General features: G+C 31.4%; 1 protein-coding gene across 1 annotated transcript in view; it reads right to left on the bottom strand.

The window, feature by feature from the left end:
- The window catches only part of FBLN2 (Fibulin 1), a 110935-nt gene that overhangs the window by 76530 nt on the left and 8230 nt on the right, over positions 1 to 26175 (bottom strand). The window contains exons 3-7 of the mRNA XM_051208846.1: positions 11244 to 11652; positions 8216 to 8401; positions 6591 to 6717; positions 5033 to 5773; positions 3244 to 3384 (exon numbers count right to left, since the gene is read on the bottom strand). Coding sequence (XP_051074246.1) covers positions 3244 to 3384; positions 5033 to 5773; positions 6591 to 6717; positions 8216 to 8401; positions 11244 to 11597 — 1549 coding nt within the window. The 5' untranslated portion in view covers positions 11598 to 11652. The remainder of the gene's footprint in view (positions 1 to 3243; positions 3385 to 5032; positions 5774 to 6590; positions 6718 to 8215; positions 8402 to 11243; positions 11653 to 26175) is intronic.

Raw genomic sequence — 26175 nt, 5'->3', positions numbered from 1 at the left:
GATGTCTGTCTATCCTATAATCTTATTTGACCATTGGAATACATTTGTTTCTGCAGCCATTTTTGGTATGTGTTCACCCACCCTTAATTGCAAATCATGGTTGCTGCTCCCTATGTACGTGTTTCCGCACATACATGTAAACTGTCATTTCATTCAATTTTTTTTCTAATTTCAAAATTAGATATTTATTTGGAATAAAAGAAAAAAACTAGTTAAACTTTCAAAAAAAACGCAACTGTCTTTTTGAATACTGAATCCAAATCTAATCTCTCATAAAATATACCTTCCTCTTGAAGTTAGTTTATTCTAGTTATAAAAACATAGTTAATTAAAATATTTTCTATTAAATTTATGAAGCTTAATTTATAAAACAAAAAAAGTAAAAGTGAATAGAGCAATTTGATCTAAAACTGTCAAATTACATAAAAATATTGACAATTAAACAAGGAAAACTACAATGTCAATGTTTATGATATTTTTCTTTGTTATAGTTGTTATAGAAATAAAACGTTTAAATAGAATATTTGAATTTCAGGCTTTAAAAAGATTAAATTTTTAACTGAAAAAAATAGTATCCAAGTGAAAAATTATTTTTTTCAAAATTTAATTAAACGAGTTAGGTTTTTAAATTTTAAATGAAATTTTTATTTATTTACTGTTACCTTTTATGACAGTTAAATAACATAGAAGTTAAATAATATAAAACATTGATAACCATGATAAATAGTATGTTATTTGATAAATTTTCAATTTTGTTTTAAAATCACTAACTGAATGCACTTCTATACAGGAATGAGATTTCATTCTTCAATATTTATGATCAAAGTAGACATGTATTAATCCAGTAACTAATGAATATGGATTAATCAAATGGTAGAAAATCAAACAAATATCATGTTTCAGTAGTTGAGATCATGAGTCAATTGAAACTAGACCATCAAAGAACACCTGGGAGCACTAGACGGCCGTTTCGTCCCATTGTAGGACGCCTCAGTAGTGCGCATCCACGATCCCGCCTAGCGAGATTCGAACCCAGGACTTCTCAGTCTCGCGCGCGAGCACTTAACCACTGGACCGCTGAGCCGGCATCCAATGGTGTTAATGTCTAACTTCGACTAATCCACGAAATTAAGTGACATATTGTTAGGACGGTATATCCCCAAAATTCATATTTGTAATTTTATCATATCGATTAACTTATCGATTAAGTATTTAAATATTTGAATGGAAGTCAAATGATGAACTTATCGAGTAAATATTTGAATGCCTGTCGATTGATGAATTTAATGAGTCATGTTTAAAAAAACATTTTACTATGACAATACCGATTATATATATTTATAAATATATACGTTTTAAATTGTGTTTGAGTGCTCGCTTGCTTGCTCGTTTTCTGGCTGTTTGCAGAAATATTTTCCATACCAAGCTCGGACTTCTCCTTCTAGATGGCGGGGCTTGGACGCATCAGTAGTTAGATTACTGGTCTTCGGTCACTGAGTCTTGTTCTCGTTCGCAGATTAAGTGAACTCGTAAAGCTTCAAACCTAACACATATCCACCATTGTCATCAGTGAGTCACTATCTCACAACAAACCCGGTTTAACTCCACTGGTCACTGCTTCTCACTAGAACTCCAGGATATATATCTCGAAGTCCGTCATTAGTGAGCAGATGTTAATTAGTATCAGAAAGGGTTTTGTGGAGATTTTAGTAATTTCAATAGTTGAGATCATGAGTCATTTGAAGCTAGACCACCATGGGATACCTGTTGTAATTTGTGATAGCATTGTTTGAGGGATTTATTCGGTGGATATAAAATAACCTTAAGCTGTTTAAAATGGATACTGTAAATGATAATGCTGTGAGTGAGGGAAATATTCTATACAGGAGATAAATTTTGTCTAAATGTTAGAAGATTATAGAGTAAGAAAAAGATAGCACTGATAAAATAGATACTAACTAAATGTGGAATCATGGTAAAGCACGAAATAAACACAACTTAAAGCCACCAACATATATTACAAAGTGTCTGACCAAAAGTCATACAAAACAATATTTAAAGATATTATAAAGACTGAACCATAGCACATATAAGCGTCTACTGGAAGACTTATTTCAACTCATTCATCATATTGAAATTAATACGACAAATCATTGTGTGTGATACAATGAACGAAAGATTTTCTATAACAATATCAATGAAATATTGTATTTTTTCAGAGAATAATCGTTCAAATTATGACTAAACTGAATGAATTCTCTATAAAAAACATGTTGATGAACTCAGTATTATGATATTAACGTTCATCAAAATATTTTTTTACGACTGAGTGACTTTTTTACACTTGATCATGCGGTTTAAATTCTTCTGGAAAAGAAATATTATTTAGTTTGAGTGTAAACTACTAGCACTTCAATGTGTCTTGGAGATAACTTTATTTGAATGAATTACTTATTAATAGGTTTGATTTGCTTAGACCTCGTTTTCTGCATCGATTAGCTATTAGTAAAATCATAATGATCTCTCCATTGATAAAATCAATAAAACTATCCAGCTGTAAGAAAATTCTAATGAGTAATCAGCACTCACTAGTTCGTTAGAAAGTACATTCTGAGTCAATTCTATCCAAATATTTCCTCGAAACAATTTCACTTAAGCAATATGTAATATGGTCAATCGTGTCTTTGTTTTTCTCATTTATCCATAGTTGGCTTTTGTTGACAGATTGATATCAATTAATTATTAATTAATAATACTATTATTATCTATCTGCACTATACACTGACGACTCCTCATGTGATAAAATTTAGAATGCCCGAGGATAACATGAAGCAAAACATCACTCAGTCATCGGATTAGAACTCATTGGACTAAACTTCGAACTTTAACCAAATGATGATACAGAGTGATCCTAACGTAACCTCGCCAGTTTGATATTATTACAATATTGTGCATTCTACGGGTCACGGCTTAAAATAATAGCTTTAGAATATGTGTTTGGCGACTAGTCGCCACTGAAAATGCTAACAAACATAACATATTTGCTTCGGTCAATAAATTCTAACAGAATATAGAATTTTGTGATTTACACAATTGGCTGATTGTATCTTGACAACTAATGCAGATCAAGGTTATATATATGTCTATATAAATTTATTATACAGTACTTCAAAACTTTTCCTTAAAACAGCACACTAACCGATAGTTTGTCAAATTTATAAGTAAACCGAATATGCGACATACCAACACAGGTCCCATCTGATGCCATTGAAAATCCAGAAATACATGAACAGTTGTAGGATCCCGGTAAATTTTCACACCTTGTTCCTTCACCTTCACACGGTAATCTACCTGAGCTGAGACCTTCCATACATTCATTTATGTCTATTCAAACAATGTGTTTTAATAAAATAGAAATATAAGTTTTAAGAATATTATTCATGATTCTTAACGTAAATTTCATACAATTTTATTACGATTTGAAACATGGAAAAATAATTTATTCTTTATATTTTTACGTCTACAAAAAATATTTGCATGTGTGAACATGAACTCAGTATGATTTTACCTGATGAATATTTGAGTAATATACTACAGACGAACATGGCAAATATATTGATCGTGATTACTCTGTCAGAAGACACATCATTAACTGTTCACTCTATGTGTTGTTTTAAAACGATGTATATCCACTAAACAAACATTGAATAATGTCACATTAGGAAACAAATGTTTCTGTTAAAGACTGAGTCATTTAACTCTTTAAAGTATTTAATCAATATAATCATATATGAACTAAATAATGTATAAACCTCAATACACTATCATATTTATTGAGAGCCACATACGGTTTAACTAACTGATGACTATCGGATGTATATAAGATGAAAATTTTTATACACGAAATATCCGGGCACGATGTTATGTACAATAGATTGATCACTGGGTGGTGATCAATTTCATGTACGTCAGATCCCTCTTAGTGCAGATTGAATCTTATCGAAAAAGTTGCAATGTAGACACTAGTCTAGGTGAATCAAAATTGCATGCAATATGTTGAGATAAGATGGTGGTTGGAAGTAGTCAACAAGAAACCCTGTTTTTGACATAGAATTCGTACTATTTGGCACTGATCAGCAATGTTTACTTGTAATATTGAGGGAACTGATACTCCCTGACGGATTGAATCCTATATCACCCAGCTCCACAGTCGGAAACGTTACCACTGATCTATCCGGGCCACGACTGATCTCCTGTATGACTGAGATGTATTTACAATTGATTGATGATCAATCTCATGTATGTCAGTTTCTTCTTAGTGCAGATCGAATCCTATCGACTAGAGTTTCCTGGTGACCACCTTCAACCACCATCTTACAATGTTATATAATATAGCATATAAGGCTAAAAGAACTTTTTCGAAAACGTTTTATCAAATATCACTGAATAGTATGTATTTGGGAATGTCACAACTTGCAAATTCATAAACTTTTTAACATAAAAGTCACTTATCGCTTGTAATCACTCGAAATGAATATCGAATGTAATATTGAATATTTTTTATAGATATAGTTTGCTTGGTCTTAAACAGTAAGACGAATTGATCAAAAACCCCTTACAATACACCTAGCTGACTTTACATATTCATTAGGTAAATTATCCCTTTATATGACTGGATATTGCCTTGTACTGTAATAGATATTCAGTAATTAGAAGTTGTCATCAGAAAACCATGCGTTTAGTTTTAGTCCTATCAGAAATACGTTTCCGACGGTGAATTTTATTTGCAAAGCTCTATAAATTACAATATGAAGTTAGTTGTAGCCTCCATTAGCTCGGATAATAAATGACTATACATTCGTAAGTTCTCCACAAAAGCTGTCTCATCATTTTCAGAACTACTGCTTTACAGTGTGGTCACGTATAAATAGAAACGTTATTCACACCAAGGCAAAAAGATCTTTAGGACATCGACAGTGATAACATTCATTCTCCAGTAAACCAAATCTTTTTTAAGTTTCTTACTACTTACCTACACATTCATCTCGCGTACTGGATAACTTGTAACCTATAGGACAATCTGATTGATCTGTTGATTCAAGAACACACTTCCTTGTTTCTTTATTAAGATACATTCCTACTGGACATGAGAACATTAGTCGAACACACAACTGTTGTTTGCTATCCCAAACAAAATTTTCTTGACATTGTATAGTTTCCAATTGACTAACTTCTTTTAAGCTAGTAGGAGTCGTTTCGTTTGACAATTTGGTGGTTATGGTATGGTTGCTGGTTGCCAAAGTACTCGCAGAGGTAGGAGTATACGTAGTAGCCGTGGTGGCAGTAACCGTTGTCCCCGGTGTAGACTCCACAGAAATAATAGAAGTGGCATCAGTGGACGTATCAGTTTTTGAAGGAAGATTGGTAGAAGGAGTAGATGCTGTAACTAGATCAGCAGTGTGGTTATTTATAGTTTTATTGGTTAGTGATGTATTATCAATATCTGTTTCTTCCCAAATATCTGGCAAATCTATGCCACCAACAAGACTGAACGAAAAGTCATCTTCGTCGTCTATTATTTGTTTTTTTGTTGTGGTTGTACTTGTAGTCATTTCCACTGATTTTTCCGTTGTAATTGGTGTAGACGAAGTGGTCATCAACATAGCAATTTCTTCAGTAGTAGTTAAATATTCCGTTATAATTGTATGAACATTAGGATCATCAGACATGATCATTGATGGTTTGGATGAAGTTGTATTACCTTCCATTAATACTAAATATTTATTTGAATGAAGGAACAAAAGGAAATCAATTGAATAATTTCTGGAGCATTTATTAAATTAGTCCACCATAACTAAATTTCATTCAAATAAGAGTAAAATCTATTCGAACAGAATTGTAGACAATACTTTTATCTTATTTGAAGATATTATGGTTGAGTTCAATTACATCTAGAATTTGCGAGATATCATTGTCTGCGTAGATGATTGTAGCGCAACTATACCAACTAAATGAAGGTATTTATTTATTTATTTGAACACATGAATATTGGTACAAGAGAGCGCCAATATATATGCGCCACAGGTGGAGATATGAGTAGTTGTATTCTCATTTCATAGTTCAGTTTTATTGTACTGATAGCAGCAAATAACGATTCTTATTTTTAACGCTGGATAAATGATGCATATTCCTGAGGAGTCTCAAACTACTACGCAATAATTATCCAGTGCTCTTTGATTTCATTGATTATCTATTTGATATTAGATCTGAACATAAGATAATGTTGGAAATGTTGTGCGTCTTAGTTTACAATGGTTGTCTTTATGTTAAAAACAATTGCCATCTTTAAGAAATCTGTTCCTATAATCATTGGATTATTAGGTAGATGTTTTGCAAGCCTACTAAAGTTTCAGTCTAATTCGGTCGTAAGTTTTACTCCTCCTCCTTCATGTAGATGAGAAATGTATTACAAAAGTGATAGAACATTACATCAATCAAAATGATTCAAAAATCAAGTGGTGTAATATAGGATGTAGTTTTTTTCAATGTTTACAAAGAAACGTTTCCCATTTAGAAGATACTGAACTTACTCTTATTAAGAAAATTACAACAATTTCCATTGGGGCAAACACTTTGTACAGACTCTGGATTATCTTTGAATAAGTTATTTTCATTTATTAAACTTTTACGCCATATTAACTGGCATAGACAACATTCCTGGAGAATAAAAACTTAATATTATTCATGAATTTAAATAAATATATCAGAGTGAAATAAGTAAATGTCATAATTTAACCCTAAAACACCAATAACTGATCAAAAAATAGCCTGAAAATTTCAACTTTATTCAACTACCTTAAAAACACTAAAGAAAATTTTTTTAGTCTGGTCGTACACAAATCATTTCACAGATTTTGATATAATAATCATGAAATTCTGTTCAATAATCGATTGGTGTACATCAAACATAGGTCCAACCATTATTTGATAGTATTCAACTTCTGTGTTTCTCTTTAACAGATTGTTTAAAGTTATTAGTTTAATGACTGTATAGTTTAAATATTCGACGACACTATAATTTATGGACGAACCAATCAGATTTGAGATAACAGGTCTCGGATTTTAGCACAAAATTCATCCACTCATTTGGCAAAGCACTATTTCGGCATTATAGCTGATGTCAGTTCGTGATGAAAACAACAAAATCTAGTTCCTAATCCTAACCATAAACTGTAAATCATAATTCTAGTTCTTTACATAAGTAGTTATTAGTTACCAATATACTCTTTATACACACTATTTTCAAGTCATACAATGCTCTATAATACTCAAATAAACTACAATTAAATTGTTGAGATCATGAACCGATAAATTTTAGATCACCATTGATAACCTGTAAGCACTGGATGGCCAGTTCGTCTTAGTATGGATCTCCTCAAAAGTGCGCATCCGCGATCTAGTATATGGGATTCGAACCCAGGATATTCGGTCTCGCATGTGGACGCTTAACCTATAAACCACTTATCCGTCCTCCAATAGTGTTGATGTTTATTTTGAACCAATTCACGATATTGCACGACCACCTTCCATTGTTTTCGGTGAGTAACTACCTTATATCCAGCATGGTAGTCTAACATTGGTCGGTTCATGATTAAAACTGAACAAACTCCACAACCATATACTTATAAATAAATTAGTAAATACAACCTTAGATTGTAAAATTAAAAAAATACTCCAAATGAAGTAGTACTAGGTATTTTTGAAGAGACATTAAAATGTCATGGTATGTTCAGTTTAGTACATAATAGCAAAGCTATCCTGTATGTTCAATCACAATGAATAATTTTAATGTTAACTAGTTATTTGTTTTTAATCAGCTCACGACAGTTCGTATTCCGATGTTTTGTGTATACGGATATGTGATTACTAAGCAGATCAACCCGGATATCTTTTTGTCCTAATTTATACCAATTCATTTTAATTAAGAGCTATAAAGATTGATCAACTGACAAATGAAATCTAGTCAGTATTATGAAAGAGATGATCAATGTCAGCAGTTGTATAATATTCTATCTAAAGTCTGTGCTAATAATATTGTTCAGAAAAACAATAAAAGCTCCACAACCGAACCATCTAACTCGGAGAATAAAACTCCACCTAAATATTTTATCAGTATATAAGAACTCTCACTTTAAGAATAGCATGTTTAACTTACCCGAGCGATTGGTGTTAATCTCTTGTCAATTAAATGATTAAACTCACCAATCGAACAATTATTTGAATTAAATTTAATAACATGATCTGAACCAATTTGACAAGCTTTTAATCTTCTAGCTGATAAACAACAGAAATGTTGAACACGTTGACACCAAAAATGATTTGAAGATAAATTTTCAGCATCCTAATTTTAGTATTTTTTTAAAATAGTAGAACAAAACATGTTTTATAGCAGATGAAAATCTAATCTAATTTACAGTAGTTGTTTGTTTAATATGAAACAATGTATCATTTGACAGAAAACTTTTAAAGCCATTACCCTTGTAATAGTATTTAATACATTTTGCAGAGTTGCTATATTTAGCATATTATTGTGTAATAAGATATATGCTCTTTGACAAAAATTGATTGATTTGTTTTGATTTGGACATTATTGAATACAAATAACAATAGAATAGTTTTAAAATTAATGGATTACACATTGTTTATCGGTTGCGTTCAATGAACGCTTTTCTTAGGATCAGTATCAATCACTCGAAAATATATAATTTACTAAGTAATGACGGATATAAAGAATTTCACACTAAAGTTCTATGCTTAATTAGATATCTTAATTTTTGGAATAAATAGTCATTTTGATAATGAATACAGTTTGGTGAGCTTGTTTTGAACTTTAACAATGATAATTTGGTGTTGGAAGTAGTCAACAAAAAAACCCTGTTTTTGACCTAGGTTTCGTGCTACTTGGCACAGGTCAACAATGTGTACTTGTAATTTTGAGGGAACTGATGTTCTATAACTTTAAAAAGATATGGTTTACTGAAGAATGAATGTTATCACTGTCGATGTCCTAAAGATCTTTTTGCCTTGGTGTGAATAACGTTTCTATTTATACGTGACCACACTGTAAAGCAGTAGTTCTGAAAATGATGAGACAGCTTTTGTGGAGAACTTACGAATGTATAGTCATTTATTATCCGAGCTAATGGAGGCTACAACTAACTTCATATTGTAATTTATAGAGCTTTGCAAATAAAATTCACCGTCGGAAACGTATTTCTGATAGGACTAAAACTAAACGCATGGTTTTCTGATGACAACTTCTAATTACTGAATATCTATTACAGTACAAGGCAATATCCAGTCATATAAAGAGATAATTTACCTAATGAATATGTAAAGTCAGCTAGGTGTATTGTAAGGGGTTTTTGATCAATTCGTCTTACTGTTTAAGACCAAGCAAACTATATCTATAAAAAATATTCAATATTACATTCGATATTCATTTCGAGTGATTACAAGCGATAAGTGACTTTTATGTTAAAAAGTTTATGAATTTGCAAGTTGTGACATTCCCAAATACATACTATTCAGTGATATTTGATAAAACGTTTTCGAAAAAGTTCTTTTAGCCTTATATGCTATATTATATAACATTGTAAGATGGTGGTTGAAGGTGGTCACCAGGAAACTCTAGTCGATAGGATTCGATCTGCACTAAGAAGAAACTGACATACATGAGATTGATCATCAATCAATTGTAAATACATCTCAGTCATACAGGAGATCAGTCGTGGCCCGGATAGATCAGTGGTAACGTTTCCGACTGTGGAGCTGGGTGATATAGGATTCAATCCGTCAGGGAGTATCAGTTCCCTCAATATTACAAGTAAACATTGCTGATCAGTGCCAAATGGTACGAATTCTATGTCAAAAACAGGGTTTCTTGTTGACTACTTCCAACCACCATCTTATCTCAACATATTGCATGCAATTTTGATTCACCTAGACTAGTGTCTACATTGCAACTTTTTCGATAAGATTCAATCTGCACTAAGAGGGATCTGACGTACATGAAATTGATCACCACCCAGTGATCAATCAATTGTGTTAACAATGATAATAGTTATTATTCTAATAACTATGTTTCTTCTTAAGCTTAATATTATTATCAGCGAAAGTATTTAGAAAGTTATTTCAATCAATATCCAAAGTTTATTACTTATAAGTTTTTGCTACATGAATGTGAAAGCATAATGAAAGAAGCACAATCAACTATATATATATATCAGTTGATATGTACAAAACATGACATTGGTCTCAATTAATAATAACGAGAAATTTCTCTGTCAAGCTAAATAGAAAGAATTGATTTTCAACCGGATTTTTTTCAAATGAATTGCTAACAATTTAATGCCCTAATTGAGACAGAAATTCTCTGATCAGTTTATTGGCACAATTTAGAACTTTATTAAATGTAGCCTGTAAATATCGTGAGTCAAGTGCACGTCGATGTCATGAAAAAGATTTTTCACCATAACTTGAATCTGATTATCGTTATTTTATAATCAGATACTATATTTGATTAAACAGGTGAATGTCTAAAACATGTTAGATTTAAAAACAAGTTCTTTATATCATGGACTAACGTAGTTTTAATTAATTTAGATTGACTAGTTACATATAGACATTTAGCAACTAATTATGTTCGACTATGTGACAATGACGCTTTTTCAATGGCATTTCATGTAAATAGATTACTATTTTAGATTTAATGTTAGATGAAATGATAAATCCACTTTCTTCACTCAAGTAGTAAGAATTAATAAAACGTTTTCCGACTAAATAACTCGTCGTTTACTGCGAAATATTTATTCTCAATGATATTTATTGCATAAATTATTTAGGTAAAACTATCATTTATGGACGAACCAATAAGGTATAAGACAACAGGTCTCGGATTGCAGAGAGAAATTCACCTATCTATTTGGATAAATAGAGCTTTGGCATTATAGCTGATGCCAGTTCGTGATGAAAACCCTAAATGTAATTCCTAACCTTGACCATCAACTATAAATTATAATTCTAATTCCTTATACTGGTTTATAACCGTCATTTTGTCCAAGTTATTAGGTGAACACCCCCAAGGTCACTTTAACGTCGCTCAAAGGTCGTCCATAAATTATAGTCTCACCATTATTTTGAATAGTTATTATATAAAATATTCTTACATATAAATAACTTACATCTTCAACCACTGATGTACCAAATTGTAATATCTCTGCACATGTTTCAGTATTAGTTACACTGGTTTGACTTATTAAAATTGGTAAATCTAAACTATGAGCAGCAATTAATCCATCATCACAACAATGTTTAAATTGATTCAAAGTATTCAAAGAAGTTGTTAATTTTGTTGATTTAGGTAAATTGGAACATAATGATAAAAAAGAATTTGATAATAAATTAAAAGTAATTAAAAATAATAATAAAATAAGATTTAAATTAAAATAAATACACATCTTGTTATTAGTAATAGAATAGTTTCTGTTTTTATTGAAATATTGAATAATGCAATGATATAATCCCAAAGTTTTCATATTTTCATACCATATACAAGAGAAGGGAAAACTGATGAAGAGAAACTTGGGAATTCTGAAATAAACATGAAAAAAATAAAAATAAATAAAACATTACGATAATTAAGTGTATATCGTTGCTCAATGTAAACATCCTACAGAAATAGGTTGCTTAATAATTCAATAATGTAAATTAGAAATAAGTTGGAACGACACACTTTTACAGCCTTACAATTATGGGTGTACTTGTTTGAATTGAATTTTTACAGATTTAATGACTAAAACTAAAGCAAAGTCACTGAAAAATTAGTCATTTGTATGACTGAGATGATTGGAGTTTTTACTAGAAATAACAGAATCCCATGTGGTATACTAATAGTTCCTCAATGAAAGCTAAGAAATGGCAATTGGTTTGTGGTAGTTACAGGTAAGCTAACCTAGTAAGAAAGCCAACAACATGAAAGCATTTACAAGCTTAGTTATGTATATCTTTACAGTTTAGGAAGTTAGACAATCTAATTATTAGCTTTGCTGAACTGACAGTTTTCTTTTCTCAAAAAATGTATACCCTAGTGATATTTTGTGTAGTAAATAGGTACTAGCTGAAGAACAGAGCTGATCAGTGTGTGGTCGCCGAACGACCTAAAGTTTATGGTTTGATTTTCGGTAAGACACTATATTAGCTCATTGTCCTAAAATCTCAAAACTTGTAACTCATTTGTACCATACTTTATGAGTTTTCTAATCTATGGCATTCATTGATGAAAGAAATATCTCTAATTTAGACCATTGTTTAACATTTACAATCGACAGAATTCATTTGTTTTCTCATTATTTACTAAGGTGTTTTATTTATGAACTACATCTTAATAAACGGCTAAATGTGATTGAAACAAAATTCATTTATTTTATGTTGTGAAAACTTGTTTCACAATTTAAACATTATTCCTTATTTCACACATTTTATTACAAAGTAAACCGTACCATTACGTAATGAAGCATTTTGTAATCATCAATACATTTTAAAGTGTGACGTAAACTATTTGAAAATTCAAAAATACCGGTTGCTTGTTATGAATGAATTGCAGGACCAGACAAAAGTGCAATCGCAGCTTCGAAAAGTGTTTATTTATTGTTGAGAGAATTGTTTATTCTTGCCACATAAATACAAAAGTAGGTATACTAATTTATGGTACTATGTGAAGCAACCGGTATATCATACAAATATAATCTAAATTGGCTAATACCAAGAAATATACTTGTATGTATTTATTTATCGACCTATATTTGAACATTTGAGACAATATTTATTCCAAAGCTGATTTTTACAGACATTGGAAACTTAGAATACATCTAAAATCCAGGCTTTCAATATATATAAAATAAACTTCTGAAATGAATGTCAATGACATCAATGGAAACAATGGGATCGTTAATCAGGTCAAAATGAACCATGTATAGTGTTCCAAAGTAGGTTTAGTCTAATGTTTACATGTAGTGGAATAAATATTTAATATAATTTAATTAAATCCGATTCAATTAACAAAAGGATTGTATTCGCAATATTTTCAATATTAAATCAGATTGTAATACAGTTTTACCAAGTTAGATGAATAAAGTGAAACGTGATTCTAAGTGATTCTAATTATGCATAAATATTCAGATAAATCAGTTAGGCATAAAGTTTTATTCGTGATTAGACGATCGAACATTCATCAGTCTAATAATAGTTTTTTTTAATAAGGATCATGTTAATAAGTAGAAAAGAATATTTCGGGACAACTCAGTGACAAAGCTAAATGTATACGAAAAATGTCTTAATTGACTGGTTTTTAATTCACGTTTTAGAAATTATCTACAGATGATTTTAGGATAGACTAATACACTCCTACGCTGGCTTTTGATCAGATCCAGATGTTAAATGTTGTACGAAATGTAGAAATTATCTGATCTGATGCTATAAACTAGAAAACAAAAAATTAAATATGAAATTAAATTATGGAATCGATTTTGTCGGTAAAATTATGAGGATCTTTGTGTTATAGAATGGGAGGGTAGCTAGACGATTTTGCACAGTTTTTCTTTATAATGTATGTATAGACATTTCCCAATAATCTTTGCTTCTAGTTAGTATCATATCAACTTTAATCACTATGTAATCATTGGTATGGTTGGGTTTGTAGAAATCGTGAAATTTTCATAGTTTAAATCACGAGTTGATCTCAGTCAGACCAACATTCAAAACATGGTGAGACGGGAAAACAGTTTCGTCACTGTATGAGACATCTCGTCAGTGAGCATTCACGACTTCGCATACATAAATCGAACTCAGGACCTTCTGTCTCGCAATTAAACATGTAAACCGTTGGATGTTGGCTCAGTGATTTACAGGTTAAGCGCTTGCACGTGATATAAAAGTTCCTAGGTTCAGTTCCTGCATATGGGACCACAAATCCTCACTCATGAGGAGCTTCATAGTAAGATAAAATAACCATCCAGTCCCGCCACGTTTCCAATATTGATCTAGTTAATGTGTATTTGTTACTTAAACCATGAAAATATATAATCCTTTAGTGACTGAGTTAACTAAATATTTATCTTATCAAGCAATGTCACTGTTAAAACGCCTTAATTGACATACGATCGTAACATAATAGAAGTTGATTTTGAGTTATACTGAAATAAAATAAACGGTAGCATTGATAAAAGTGAGTATTTACAGATCTATAAACTTATTACATAAATTTCTTGTTCTTTCTTCAGCATCTCAACAACGAATGACTCATTCATGAATAGAAAAAGTTAATTATACCTAAATAATAGTTATAAATCAAGCAACTAATTTTAAGCAATTGGAAAGCACAAAATAACTAATGAAAATATAAGTACATAGATGAAACTACTCCTGAGCAGCATGATATTTGAAAATATTAACACTATTTGTAATGTGAGTAGAAGGACGTTGTAAAAAATTGTTAGTTAAGAAGATATATGATTAACCATGCCAGATGACACGGCTATATACTATATAGTGAATGGGACTTAAGTCACTGTATGAGATTTTTGGTTATTTTCATTCACAAAAGACTGATCTCTATAACATATTTACTTACATGTAAATAGGATTGAAGGCATACAATAAAGAATAAAGATTGATCGTATACCAATCAATATGGCTTTTTAAACTTTATTAATTTACTCTGAAGAAGCGACCTAAATAAAATTAAGAAACGGTAGAAAATTTAATTTCTACTGGTTAAGATGTCACAAATATACCATTATTTTATTGTGAATATGGACTTTGTTGTCAGCTTATATACGGCCTTGATGTTAATGAAAGTGCGCACACTTATAATGCTTAACAAAATTTAAGGTGCTCTAAATCTCTTCTGGAAGTCGACTGTAATGTTACTCCAAGTAGTTTATATATATTAGTGAAATAATGAGTCGATCAATGTTCGACAATAATTGAAAACCAGGAAGCACTGGATGGCCGGTTCATCCTAGTAGTGCACACCTACGACCCAGTACACGGGACTCGAACTCAGAATCTTCACAAGCGGGGTCCATTATAAAACGTTCTGTAAACGGTTTAATAATATCCAGATAAACTGCGTTCGCAAACCAAAGACGTTTAGTTCAATCAAATATGATTATCAAAATTATACTAAGCAGTACTATAAAAAAGTGTTAGTTGTCAGTCAATATTAAGATTGTCTGAACATTATTCATAACATGAACCTATTCAGTCATAATTTAATTTAACATCAAAACGATTATTATACCGGTAACAATTGTGACCTAAACCATTTTGTAATGAAACATGCATTGAGACTAAAGTAAATATATGACTATTTTATTCCATAAGACATTTGACACAAAGAGATAAATAAACAAATAGATAAGTAGTTGGTCAGTCATTTAGACACATTAAAAGATTTATTCGGTTGTTTTAGTGAAATATATTCTAAATTTTAAAATTTGGGGAGATAGGCTTTTTAAACATTATGTTAACAATAAATGTTTATGCTTAAATATGTTGTGATATATATATAATTTTGTGGATACTTTTGTAACGTTTCGGATACTTTCCACCACAAATTTATATTTTTTGAAGAACTGTTGAAAAACACAGAGGACTAAAGAAGTTTTTTTCTGTCTGCAAACTTTAGTGAGCAAGCGCAAACAGACAGAATGTTAGAAAAATTTACGCCACTTAATTTACAGTCAGTGTTCAGAAATATAATGATTATCATGATCGTGTGGATGCACTCCTGATGAATTCTAAGCTAAAACAAAGCAGCTATTTGATTCTTTTCTTTTTTTCAGTGATATTTTAAATGTATTCAGCTGATGGTTATTAAACCAAAAAGTCTCCTACAAAAAAGAAATAGGAATAATTTTCATGCTACAAAAACACTTTATGATGCTAACAGTGTAATAACGTAACATACACAATAGTAGCTCACTTATAGCGTAGTGAATAATATACAGGCAGATGTAAATGTATCTATGTAAGCAGTACATTTATACACGCCTACACATCAACACTACAGCCTTAGTATTATAAAATAAATAATGTTACTAAAAAATTCATTGAAATGTCATTAATAAGTGTAGGTATATAATCTAGTGGATACATCTGTGGACGGTTGTGTACTAAACAGAGAGAGAAATAGTAGATCATTGTAGGAATTCAGCCGAAAGCGAAAACGTTTACCTTATACATTGTAAATCACGAAATGTTTCTAATGACTAATTTTCACTTACTTGAATATATACTTATTCAGTCTGTTTTAAAGCTTAGTTCAAAAAGAAAGTGTTTTCCAACTAACTAGTGATAAAAATAATTTATCGATGTTACTATAGTAAGTTGTAGAAATATAATACTAAGTAGCTTAGGAAAATGTTTTCGAGTAAATATTAGTTTGTAAATCATTTATTTCAGTTGTTAAGCATTTGTTATGTTAAGGTAAATGTCTACATTCAAGAAAAAAAATCGAAGTTTCTTCTCGTTGGTTTTGAAATGTGAAGGTAATAAACTTTATTTTGTATTTAAGTAACGCTCAGTCACTAAATGCATATATTATTCCATTAAGAGACCTAAGGTTGTCAGTAAGTAACTATGCATTTGATTTTCATCATCGCTGATAGAATCTGAAATGATGAGCAAGAATTAATTCAACTTTTAAAAATATAATAAGAGCATCTAACCGTGTTAACTAATATCGATCAATTTACTTAAGGAGGTTGATGGAGAGTATAGATGGTAATGAAGAGTAAACAGATTATCATGGTTCAAGTATTTTTTTTCTGTTCTTTGGTCATATACTGAAAACAATCTCTCTAGCGGGATCGTGGATACGCACTGATCATGAGTCCCATACTAGGACGAAACAGCTGTCCAGTGCTTCCAGGTTTTCCATGGTGGTCGACTCATGAATTCAACTATTAAAAAAGACAATTAGTTTATTTGTTATAACTCATAATAAGATCAACAGATCCCAATTATTGTTGAAGGATGTATCTAGAAAACATTTTAAAGTAGATTTATTTGGTATTTATCTATTTCCACGATTTCTTTACTTGTCTAAGTGTTATCAGGGATTTGTTGAGTATTTGTAAAGTGGAAAATTGTCATCAAGTAAATGATCCTACTTAAATGTTAACCATCAAATGGCCTGATCTAGTTATCATACTGTTTGTAAATAATTTAACTCTCAACTTATACTGAATCCTAGGATTTACCAGTCAAATAAAGTAAATATAAACAAATGGAGGATAAGCGGAAACAAAGATAATAAAGAAAATAATGTAAAAACAATGTGAAGCGCACCACGCTGGATAATGAACTAATATTAACAGGATAGTTTTAAGGTGAAAAAAGGACTGTTTTTGAATACGAGAGGGTTTTTGAATTTCTTTAAGACCAAAACCTTAATAAACCCTATTGACAAACACCACAAAATGACCTATTTCAACTATATGTTCGGCAGTAGAGGACGATGGATGTTTATCATCTACTCCTATTGGGTCATTTGATACTATTTGTTTTTGTAATCATTTAGGTCAATGTTCCACAGAAGTAGAGTCTTAACCAGTAAAACCGATTGGCTTTTCTAGAAATGGTTTCCGTTTTAAAAGGCTCACAAACCCACCACGTGGATGTGGTTTTATGGGTAATCGTTACACTAGGTTTTGACGCACGGACGTCACATCATTGGCAAGTATAGTCTACATACATATCGGTGGCACATGAGTTTTCACCCATGCATCACTTTTTGTGCACACTGGTATACTTAAACTGTGAGCAAATACACGTTACATGCACAACGACAACACACAAATTTCACTCACGCATCCTATAGCATACATATAGGTATTTTTACCCACTTGGGAGGATAGATGGTCACCGCTCCCTTAGAACATATTTTCTACAACTGGATATCACTTACGCATCACCAATGGCACAAAGACTTCCGGCTCTGGACTTCATGACATACACATAGCCGTTAGCATTCTTCTAGAGGAGGTTGATGGTCACCTCTCCCTAATATTTGCTACCATACTTTTTATTGTTTTCGACCTAAAAGATAAGGCCGATGATTTCATTGAGCATAGGACATACGTTTTTCAGCTTACATTACTTGCGCATACCTATGCGCGTACCCTTTACATAAACCTACATACATAAACTACACAAGCCGAGACTCAAGCGATTCATATATATAAGCGTACACATCTAGGAGATTTTAGTGTGCCTCAAGAAGGGAACCCAGTGGTCGATTAGTTTGACCCCTGCCGTCCCCCCAAGTACCATTTCGGTAAATTCTCAAACACCCTAATTTAGAGATGACGACTATTCTTCCCTATGTATGCGAGGCCACACAGACATTCAAATTGGTAGACACACTAATATTTGACCTAATCGTTTTCATGCCTTTTACGTTTTCAGTGAAGTACGGATCTGGGTTTTCATTGGTAATAACCTTCACTGAGTAGTACGTTTTATTAAGAGTTGATTTAAGCCTTTACTTCAATAAAAAGCCACTTAACTCACCTTTCAATGATAAGATGATACGGACAGGCTTTATTGTGCTAAAGATGTTGTAGGTCTCACCATGCCATGACTTATCCATCGATTTGTGAATTTTCGAGGATAACCATTCTTCATTAATTTTTTGTTCACTAATCTTAGTTCGTCACCAATAGCCTCATTTGTGGAAATACGATCAAACCCGTTAATCAAGCTCCTTATGAAACCCTTTTATACTAAAGTGGGCAATAAATATGGTAACTAAGGTACGGACCTATCCAAGTTGGCTTTCTAAAAATAGATAGTTTGTTTGAACCATCTTCTCTTCTACTTATAAATATGTCTGAGAAAGGGAGCTGCTTGTTACTCTCCTCTTCACATAAAACTGATGCGGTTTTGAACAGCGTTAAGTTTATTCTTCTCTGCTTTGCTCCAGGTTTATAAAATTGATGTGCTATTGTGGTATTTGTCCGAACCAATGATTTTTCTGTACTTGATTACCCTCTGATTTTGAGTTTCAAGTGTATTATGTTTATTTATGCCCATCTAGTTCTACATTCTGTAAATTGCACTATTTCGGGAATTCCCAGTTAATACAATAAGTCGAATACTTCTAATCATCATAGCTATACCCATCAACTTTGATTATCTAAAGAAGTAGAGACTAGTATAACCGGTTGATCATAGAGATTATTGCCCAGTTTGAAAACCTCTACGATCAACTGAGAACCCTAGTCCATACGTCTTTAGATAATCAGAATTTGTAAAAGGCTAAACCGAATGGTATTGATTTCTAAGCATTTCAAGTCACTAAAGGAACTACGAACAAACCTTGATATTTCTCCTGAACCCTGACAAAAGATCAGGTACGGTTATCATAAACAAATGTGAATGTAAAAGTAAGACATCCGTCCCTAGTACTGAAAGTAAGTTCATGTCTAATGTCTAATTTGAAGGTATTATTAAACTAGAGGGAAGAGTAAAATCAAGCCTAGTGAAACTGGTACACTTGAATATCATTGATAAACAATTTAATTTTCTAAAACCTATGGGTTCTGAATATCCTAATTTATATGGAATACCTAAAATTCACAAATCAAACATTCTTGTACGCCCAATTTTATCAATACGTCAATCGTCTACACATAACATAGCTAAATTACTGGATCCTATTCAAAGGCGTTTATATAATTGTTCTCTGAGGGATTATTTTGAGTTGGTCGATTATTTAGATGATATTAATATCAAGGGACAGACAATGTATTCATCTGACGTGAATTCCATGTTCGCAAATGTACCTTTCAAAAATACTATTGATATTTTATGGAACTTTGTATCTATTAACAAAATTACAATACATGTTCATTTAAAAAATTCTTAAAGATTTTCTATTATACTCACTGACAAAGTCCAGTTCACATTTGGTGGTGAATACTTTAGCCAGATCTATGGAGTTGCTATGGTTAGTTCATCACGACCTTTATTCGCTGACACAATTATGGTAAATGTTGAACATCTAGCTGAAGATCTAATCGAAAACATGTCCCCTTATAAGAGATATGTGGATGACCTCTTAGTTATCTATGAAAGAAAAAAGGATGATGATGATGATTAACTTGGATTGATTTGTGGCCTCAATATCCCAGAATAAACACATCTATCTTGAAGTTCTAATTTGAATAAATTTATGTCATTTTGATCACGTTAACAAGGATACAGAAACTTCTGAAAGTCTTTACAATGAAGTAACAATACTAACAATGTATTTATTCTACAACGTTTTAGTGACGTTTTATTTTACTACAACTAACTTTTAGCTAAATCATCACTTCATACAGTCCATTTCAATTGCATGGCTAGACTTTACATGAAATTTGTTTTAAAGCATTTGGTCCCTTTGATAAATTTGGATGATTCGATGAGAAGAAAAAAGTTATCAGAATTATGTGACATATTTGCGCAATACATTTCAAACAGTCTGACCATACATATACTTGTTAAGATATTTGAAAAATAAAAGGTCAACTACCAAGGTCTATTGAAGTCTTAGCTATACAAAGATTGAAACCCACTATATGTACTCAAAAGCAATTTGTTCTTACCATTAACCTACCCTGATATTACTGATTTATTAACCAGCGTAGTTTCCACATTGTGTACTTTTTATTATCTTTGATTCCCGTTACATTTTCATTTGTCTGATCGACCATTTATTTTTCGTATATAATGTCTTAACAAGTAAATGCATGATCAGATTGTTCGAAATGTATCGCGTAAATATATCATATTATTCCTATAACTTTTGTCTTCTCATCTCATTATTCGAATAACTGAATAGTGATGGTGTATTATCATACAGAAATACAGTAACTAGTTTGATATACTTTTATTTTTCAGACAGGTGACTATTTATAATAGAACTTAACTTTACAAGAGAACTAATTTAGTATTTTCATAGAAAGCATATGTTTTATTATCCTTGTAAATGTGTTATAATTTAAAACATTTCTGAGGAACTCAATGTCAGTTGTATGGCTAAAGAGATTATATTTAAAAAGGTCTTATCCACATTCTTCATATTGTGCAATTAAATAGTAGTTGGAAGTTTAGAAGTGTTCAACACTCACTTTTAAATATTTACTTTTATTTGATCCTGTTATAAAGTGTGATATGCCTTGCTTATATGAATAATTTTAGATAAGAAACGTCTATTATCAGATTCCGAATTGGATTATTTCCTGAATGTTAAATGTTTTGTTCCGATTCTAATAATCGTTTGTAATGAAGATATGTATTGAGTATAGATATTTCAAACAACCAAACCATTACATAGCAGTAAATGAGGACATTTTTTAATGTATTTTAAAGCTAAATGAAAACTCCGTATTATATTAATTTATATTTCATAGGTACTGAGAGTTGTAATTGCATTCATTGGTGGTAATATGTACTCTTGGTTTCTTACCTTTGATTCTTCTGAAGTCCACCAAGGAATGAATGAATGATAACTATTAAAAATCATTTATGAACTATCATTACATATATACTCATTGGATAATTACTAAGTAACTACATTATATATATATAAGTTGATATGTACAAAATATGACAGTCGTCTCAATTAGTAATAACGAGAAATTTCTCTGTCAAGCTAAATAGAAAGAATTGATTTTCAACCTGATTTTCTCCAAATAAATTACTAAGAATTTAATGCCTTAATTGAGACAGAAATTCACTAATCAGTTTATTGGCACAATTTAGAACTTTCTTAAATGTAGCCTGTAAATATATATATATATATATATATATATATAGCTCTCATCATAAGCTTTCATTTGATTCATTGGCTACTGCTATACGATTTACCATTCTTAATTTATTAGTTACCATCCCTCATACTTACAGCTGCTTTTGGCTTCATCACCGAGGAAATGGATGAACATCGTGGTCATCCCATACCTCAAAGACACATCAAAAGAAATTAAGGGGATTCTAAACAAACATAATAGAAGAGTGTATTTTCGAGTAAGTGATACCATAAGATTAACATTATTCAAAGTTAAGGTTAGGTTTCTAAGGAAAGAACAACAGAGTGTTGTCTATGAGATCAAGTGTCACGACTGCAATGCAGATTATGTGGGTGAAATATCTAGACAGTTGGATGAGGTTGTAGTAACGCAAATTTTGTTCGAAACATGTTCCGAAACCCTCGATTAATATAAATAAACTTGGCAATAGGTCGGTGATAGCGTTACATGCATTAGAAGCAGGACACAAGATCAACTTCGAAGGGACCAAAATGCTTCAAAAAAGGATTTGGCACATATAAAGAAAGACTGATAGCAGAAGCACTCAGTATATGGGCTAATACGAACAGCCTGAATAGAAAAGATGCTATTCAACTAGTCACTCCTTGGTAAATGATCACTAACAAGTGATTGAACCCTATCTCTATCCAACCATGCAACCATTTTAAATAATTTTTTACCTTAACCTGATGCCATCTGGGGAACAATTAAAAACCAGAATGTACCAGATAGGTGTTTGATAGACATTATGAACCTATCACATTCAATGAAACTGGACATTGAACATTCAGTTCTCTAAGCAAACAGGATATTTTCATGTCAGAATTTCCTCAGGCACTATAAATGGAAGCTGACTTACGACCAGAATTATTTATTTCAGTCTCTGCCTAAAAAGTAATTTGTTATCATTAAATTAAAATTGTGCATATTTTACAAAACCAAAAGATACTTGGCCAAGAACTTGTTTTTTCCAAATCTCCTTTCCGAACTAATCCATTAAATAAATTCCATCACTTTCAAAATGGTTGCCTCGTAATGATTAGCTTCGAAAGGAATTATATGAATTTTTATACTGATGCTAATTACGTTTCGGTGTGTGCTACTGATGTCGACAGTTATAAGTAGTATGTATCATGAGTCGAAAGTGAAATGCCTGGAGATAGAAGGTTAAGAAGATCGGAGAAAAGAGAACGAGAACAGAGAACGATTGCCGTAGAAACGAAGAAACAATGAAGTCTGAGACGATTGACTGACATTTTGCAAATGAAGTATTTACTGTGTGGTTATCAGATTTTATTTAGACGTTCTATAATTTTTTTATTCAAATACGTTCGATTGTCCCCACTTGTATTTTCGTTTACTACTATGCCAGTTGCTGTCAGCAATCGACCAACGAAATTAACTGGTTAAAAGATGCTGTAAATTAGAGGAATTTGGAAAAGATGAACTCATGGATTCAGAATTAAGTGCTGAGTCTCATCGTAATTGATGTGATAATTAAATGTAGTTGGATGTATAGTTCTCACTCTTCCTCTAGTTTTTTAATCTTCTTACACTTTATATCAGTTAGCAATGACAATCTCCTTAAAACCTTATAGATTATTCTATTCTACTGTTGCCTAGATTAAATGCAAATGTGCAAGAAAAACAACTATCAATATGTTGAATATTTCCATACTGATTTGTGTTACTTCTTAAATATCATAAAACCAATATCATCATGAAATCTTTTCATAATAAATATACCTATGGATAGGTATAAACAAATCTAGTTTTCAGATAGCTTCTTCTTACTCAAGTGTACGAAATACAATTCGGCCTAAAAGGTTAAATGTATTCAGTATTCGAAATGACTGTTTACTTTAATTCTCTTCAATTTTCTTCAATATTTTATCTATAATTATCGATAAGAAAAAAACACAATAAAATCTTGGATCATTTTATTACTATAATTTTGTTTTGGTTGTACTAAGAGTGAATTACGAAAAGCGGACAAATAATCACATGGTGATATACGTTTTTAAATGTAAATTGTTTTAATTTGTTTTATTCTTACTCAGTTCATATTTTTGAACATTTTTAGATATAATTCATATGAATAACAATTATTATATCAAAAGAGGGTTTTGTGGAGATTTTTAGTAATTTAATAGTTGAAATCATGAGTCAGTTAAAGCTAGTCCACCATGAAAAACCTGGAAGCACTAGACAGCTGTTTAGTCCTAGTATGGGACTCCTGGGCAGTGCACATACACGATCCCGCTCGCGGGATTCAAACCTTGGACCTATCTGTCTCGCGTGTGAACGCTTAACCTCTAGACCATTGAGTCATCCAATGCTTCCAGGTTTACCATGGTGGTCTAGCTTTAATTAACTCATAATTTCAGCCATTTATACTTAGCACTCTGTAGGCTAAATGTTTCATTTTACTACAAATATAGAACTGAAAAATAATTGCTAGATAAAACAATTTCACAAGTTATTTTTACCAATATCTATTTTAGTTATTAAATTAAATTAAGTTAAACTCTCTGTTATTAGTTTGTGCTAAGAACCACGAAACATATTGAGAATAATTTACTGAGATAGATCATTAGCATTATTATTCTTGAATGGCTTCATAGTTCAAATTATTACAGTTAATAAGATGTAGAAAGAAAAGTGATAAAAATAAGATTTCATTTATCTATAGATTATAACATATTATAATATACTCAGAATATCTTTTTGTTTCTGATGAAATTATCACAAAATTTCAATGAAGATTTATTTATAAAAAAAACAGTTACCTTTCTTAAATCAATATTCGATTGAAATGGTGTTATTATTAAAATGGGTTTCGTGGAGAGTTTTAGAAATTTCAATTGATTCATGATTTCAACCAGTGAAATTTCTAAGAATCTCCACAAAACCCATTCTGATAATAATAATCACCTGCTCACTAGTGACTGACTTCAAGAGATTCTCCTGGAGTTCTAGTGATAAGCCGTGACCAGTGGAGTTCAACCAGGTCCGTTGTGACATATCAGTTCACTGAAGACAATGGTGACGGTGGCACAATTTCGTGGATTGGTTTAAGTTAGAAATTAACACGGTTAGATGCTGGCTCAGTGGTTTAATGGTTAAGCGCTCGTGCGCAAGACTGATAGGTCCTGGGTTCGAATCTCGAGGGGGATCGTGGATGCTCACTGCAGAGGAGTCTCATACTAGGACGGAATGGCCGTCCAGTGCTTCCAGGTTTTCCATGGTGGTCCAGCTTCAATTGACTCATGATTTCAACCAGTGAAATGATATTGCAAAAGCATTATTAAATTTTTAATGGTCAATTCACAAATAATAGTGTTGTTATTCAATAGAAGCTTTATACTATAAAAGATTGAGTAAATGGTATAGGATGCAAAATACTATTGTAAACATTTCATAAATTAATTTGTATACAAGAATGACCATTTTCAAGTTATTTGATTATTGATACATTAAATAATCAAATGCTGTAATATACACATAGGTGTATAAACAAAAAGAAATAAACAAATATCATTAAATGATTGGCTTCAGTTCTCTTCATTTTAGTTGATTATTAGGGAACATTTTCTTTTAACTTTACAAAACTGTTTTCTATTCAGGAAATATTCAGAATAATCTATGTACTAAGTTGCTAAATTGATCACGTATCCAATAAATTTGAAAAGAAAAGTATCTCTTTAAATCAACCGTAATTAGTGGTTTATTTTGAGCATAAAACCATTCACTTTATTAATACTGGGTTGTCTCTTTTAATAATATATCATTCATTACTATATGAGGACTGTGAAAGTTATTTGGTTTCATAGTTAACATTACGGATTGATCTTAATCAGGAAACACTGAGCAGTTATTAGCCATTGTGTGCTGGTTCTGTTGTCCAAAGTGTAAACGGTCGTCACGGGACCCAAAGATCTTGGGTTCAATCCTTGGAGTGGTCCTGAATGAGCACTGCCGAGGTGTTCCATACTACGACGGAACAACTGTCCACTGCCTCTTGGTTTTAAATTTCTGCTTAACTGATATCAGTTCATGATTCAGATCACTAAACGAAGTATTTAACTGGTCACTCATATCTTTAGAGTTAATTTTGATTTTATTCTAAACTATTTATCATGATTTTGATAATTAGGTTTTTTTACTTGAAAAATAGACCAGACAATCGTTGAGATTTAAACCTATTTGATAGATTCACTTAATTCTTTGAAACATTTTCGTACGTTTTTGTGTC

The sequence above is a fragment of the Schistosoma haematobium genome, chromosome 1 (genome assembly GCF_000699445.3).
Source record: "Schistosoma haematobium chromosome 1, whole genome shotgun sequence".
NCBI lineage: Eukaryota > Metazoa > Platyhelminthes > Trematoda > Strigeidida > Schistosomatidae > Schistosoma > Schistosoma haematobium.
Note: the sequence above shows the minus strand (reverse complement) of the source record. Positions and strands in the feature narration are given on the sequence as shown.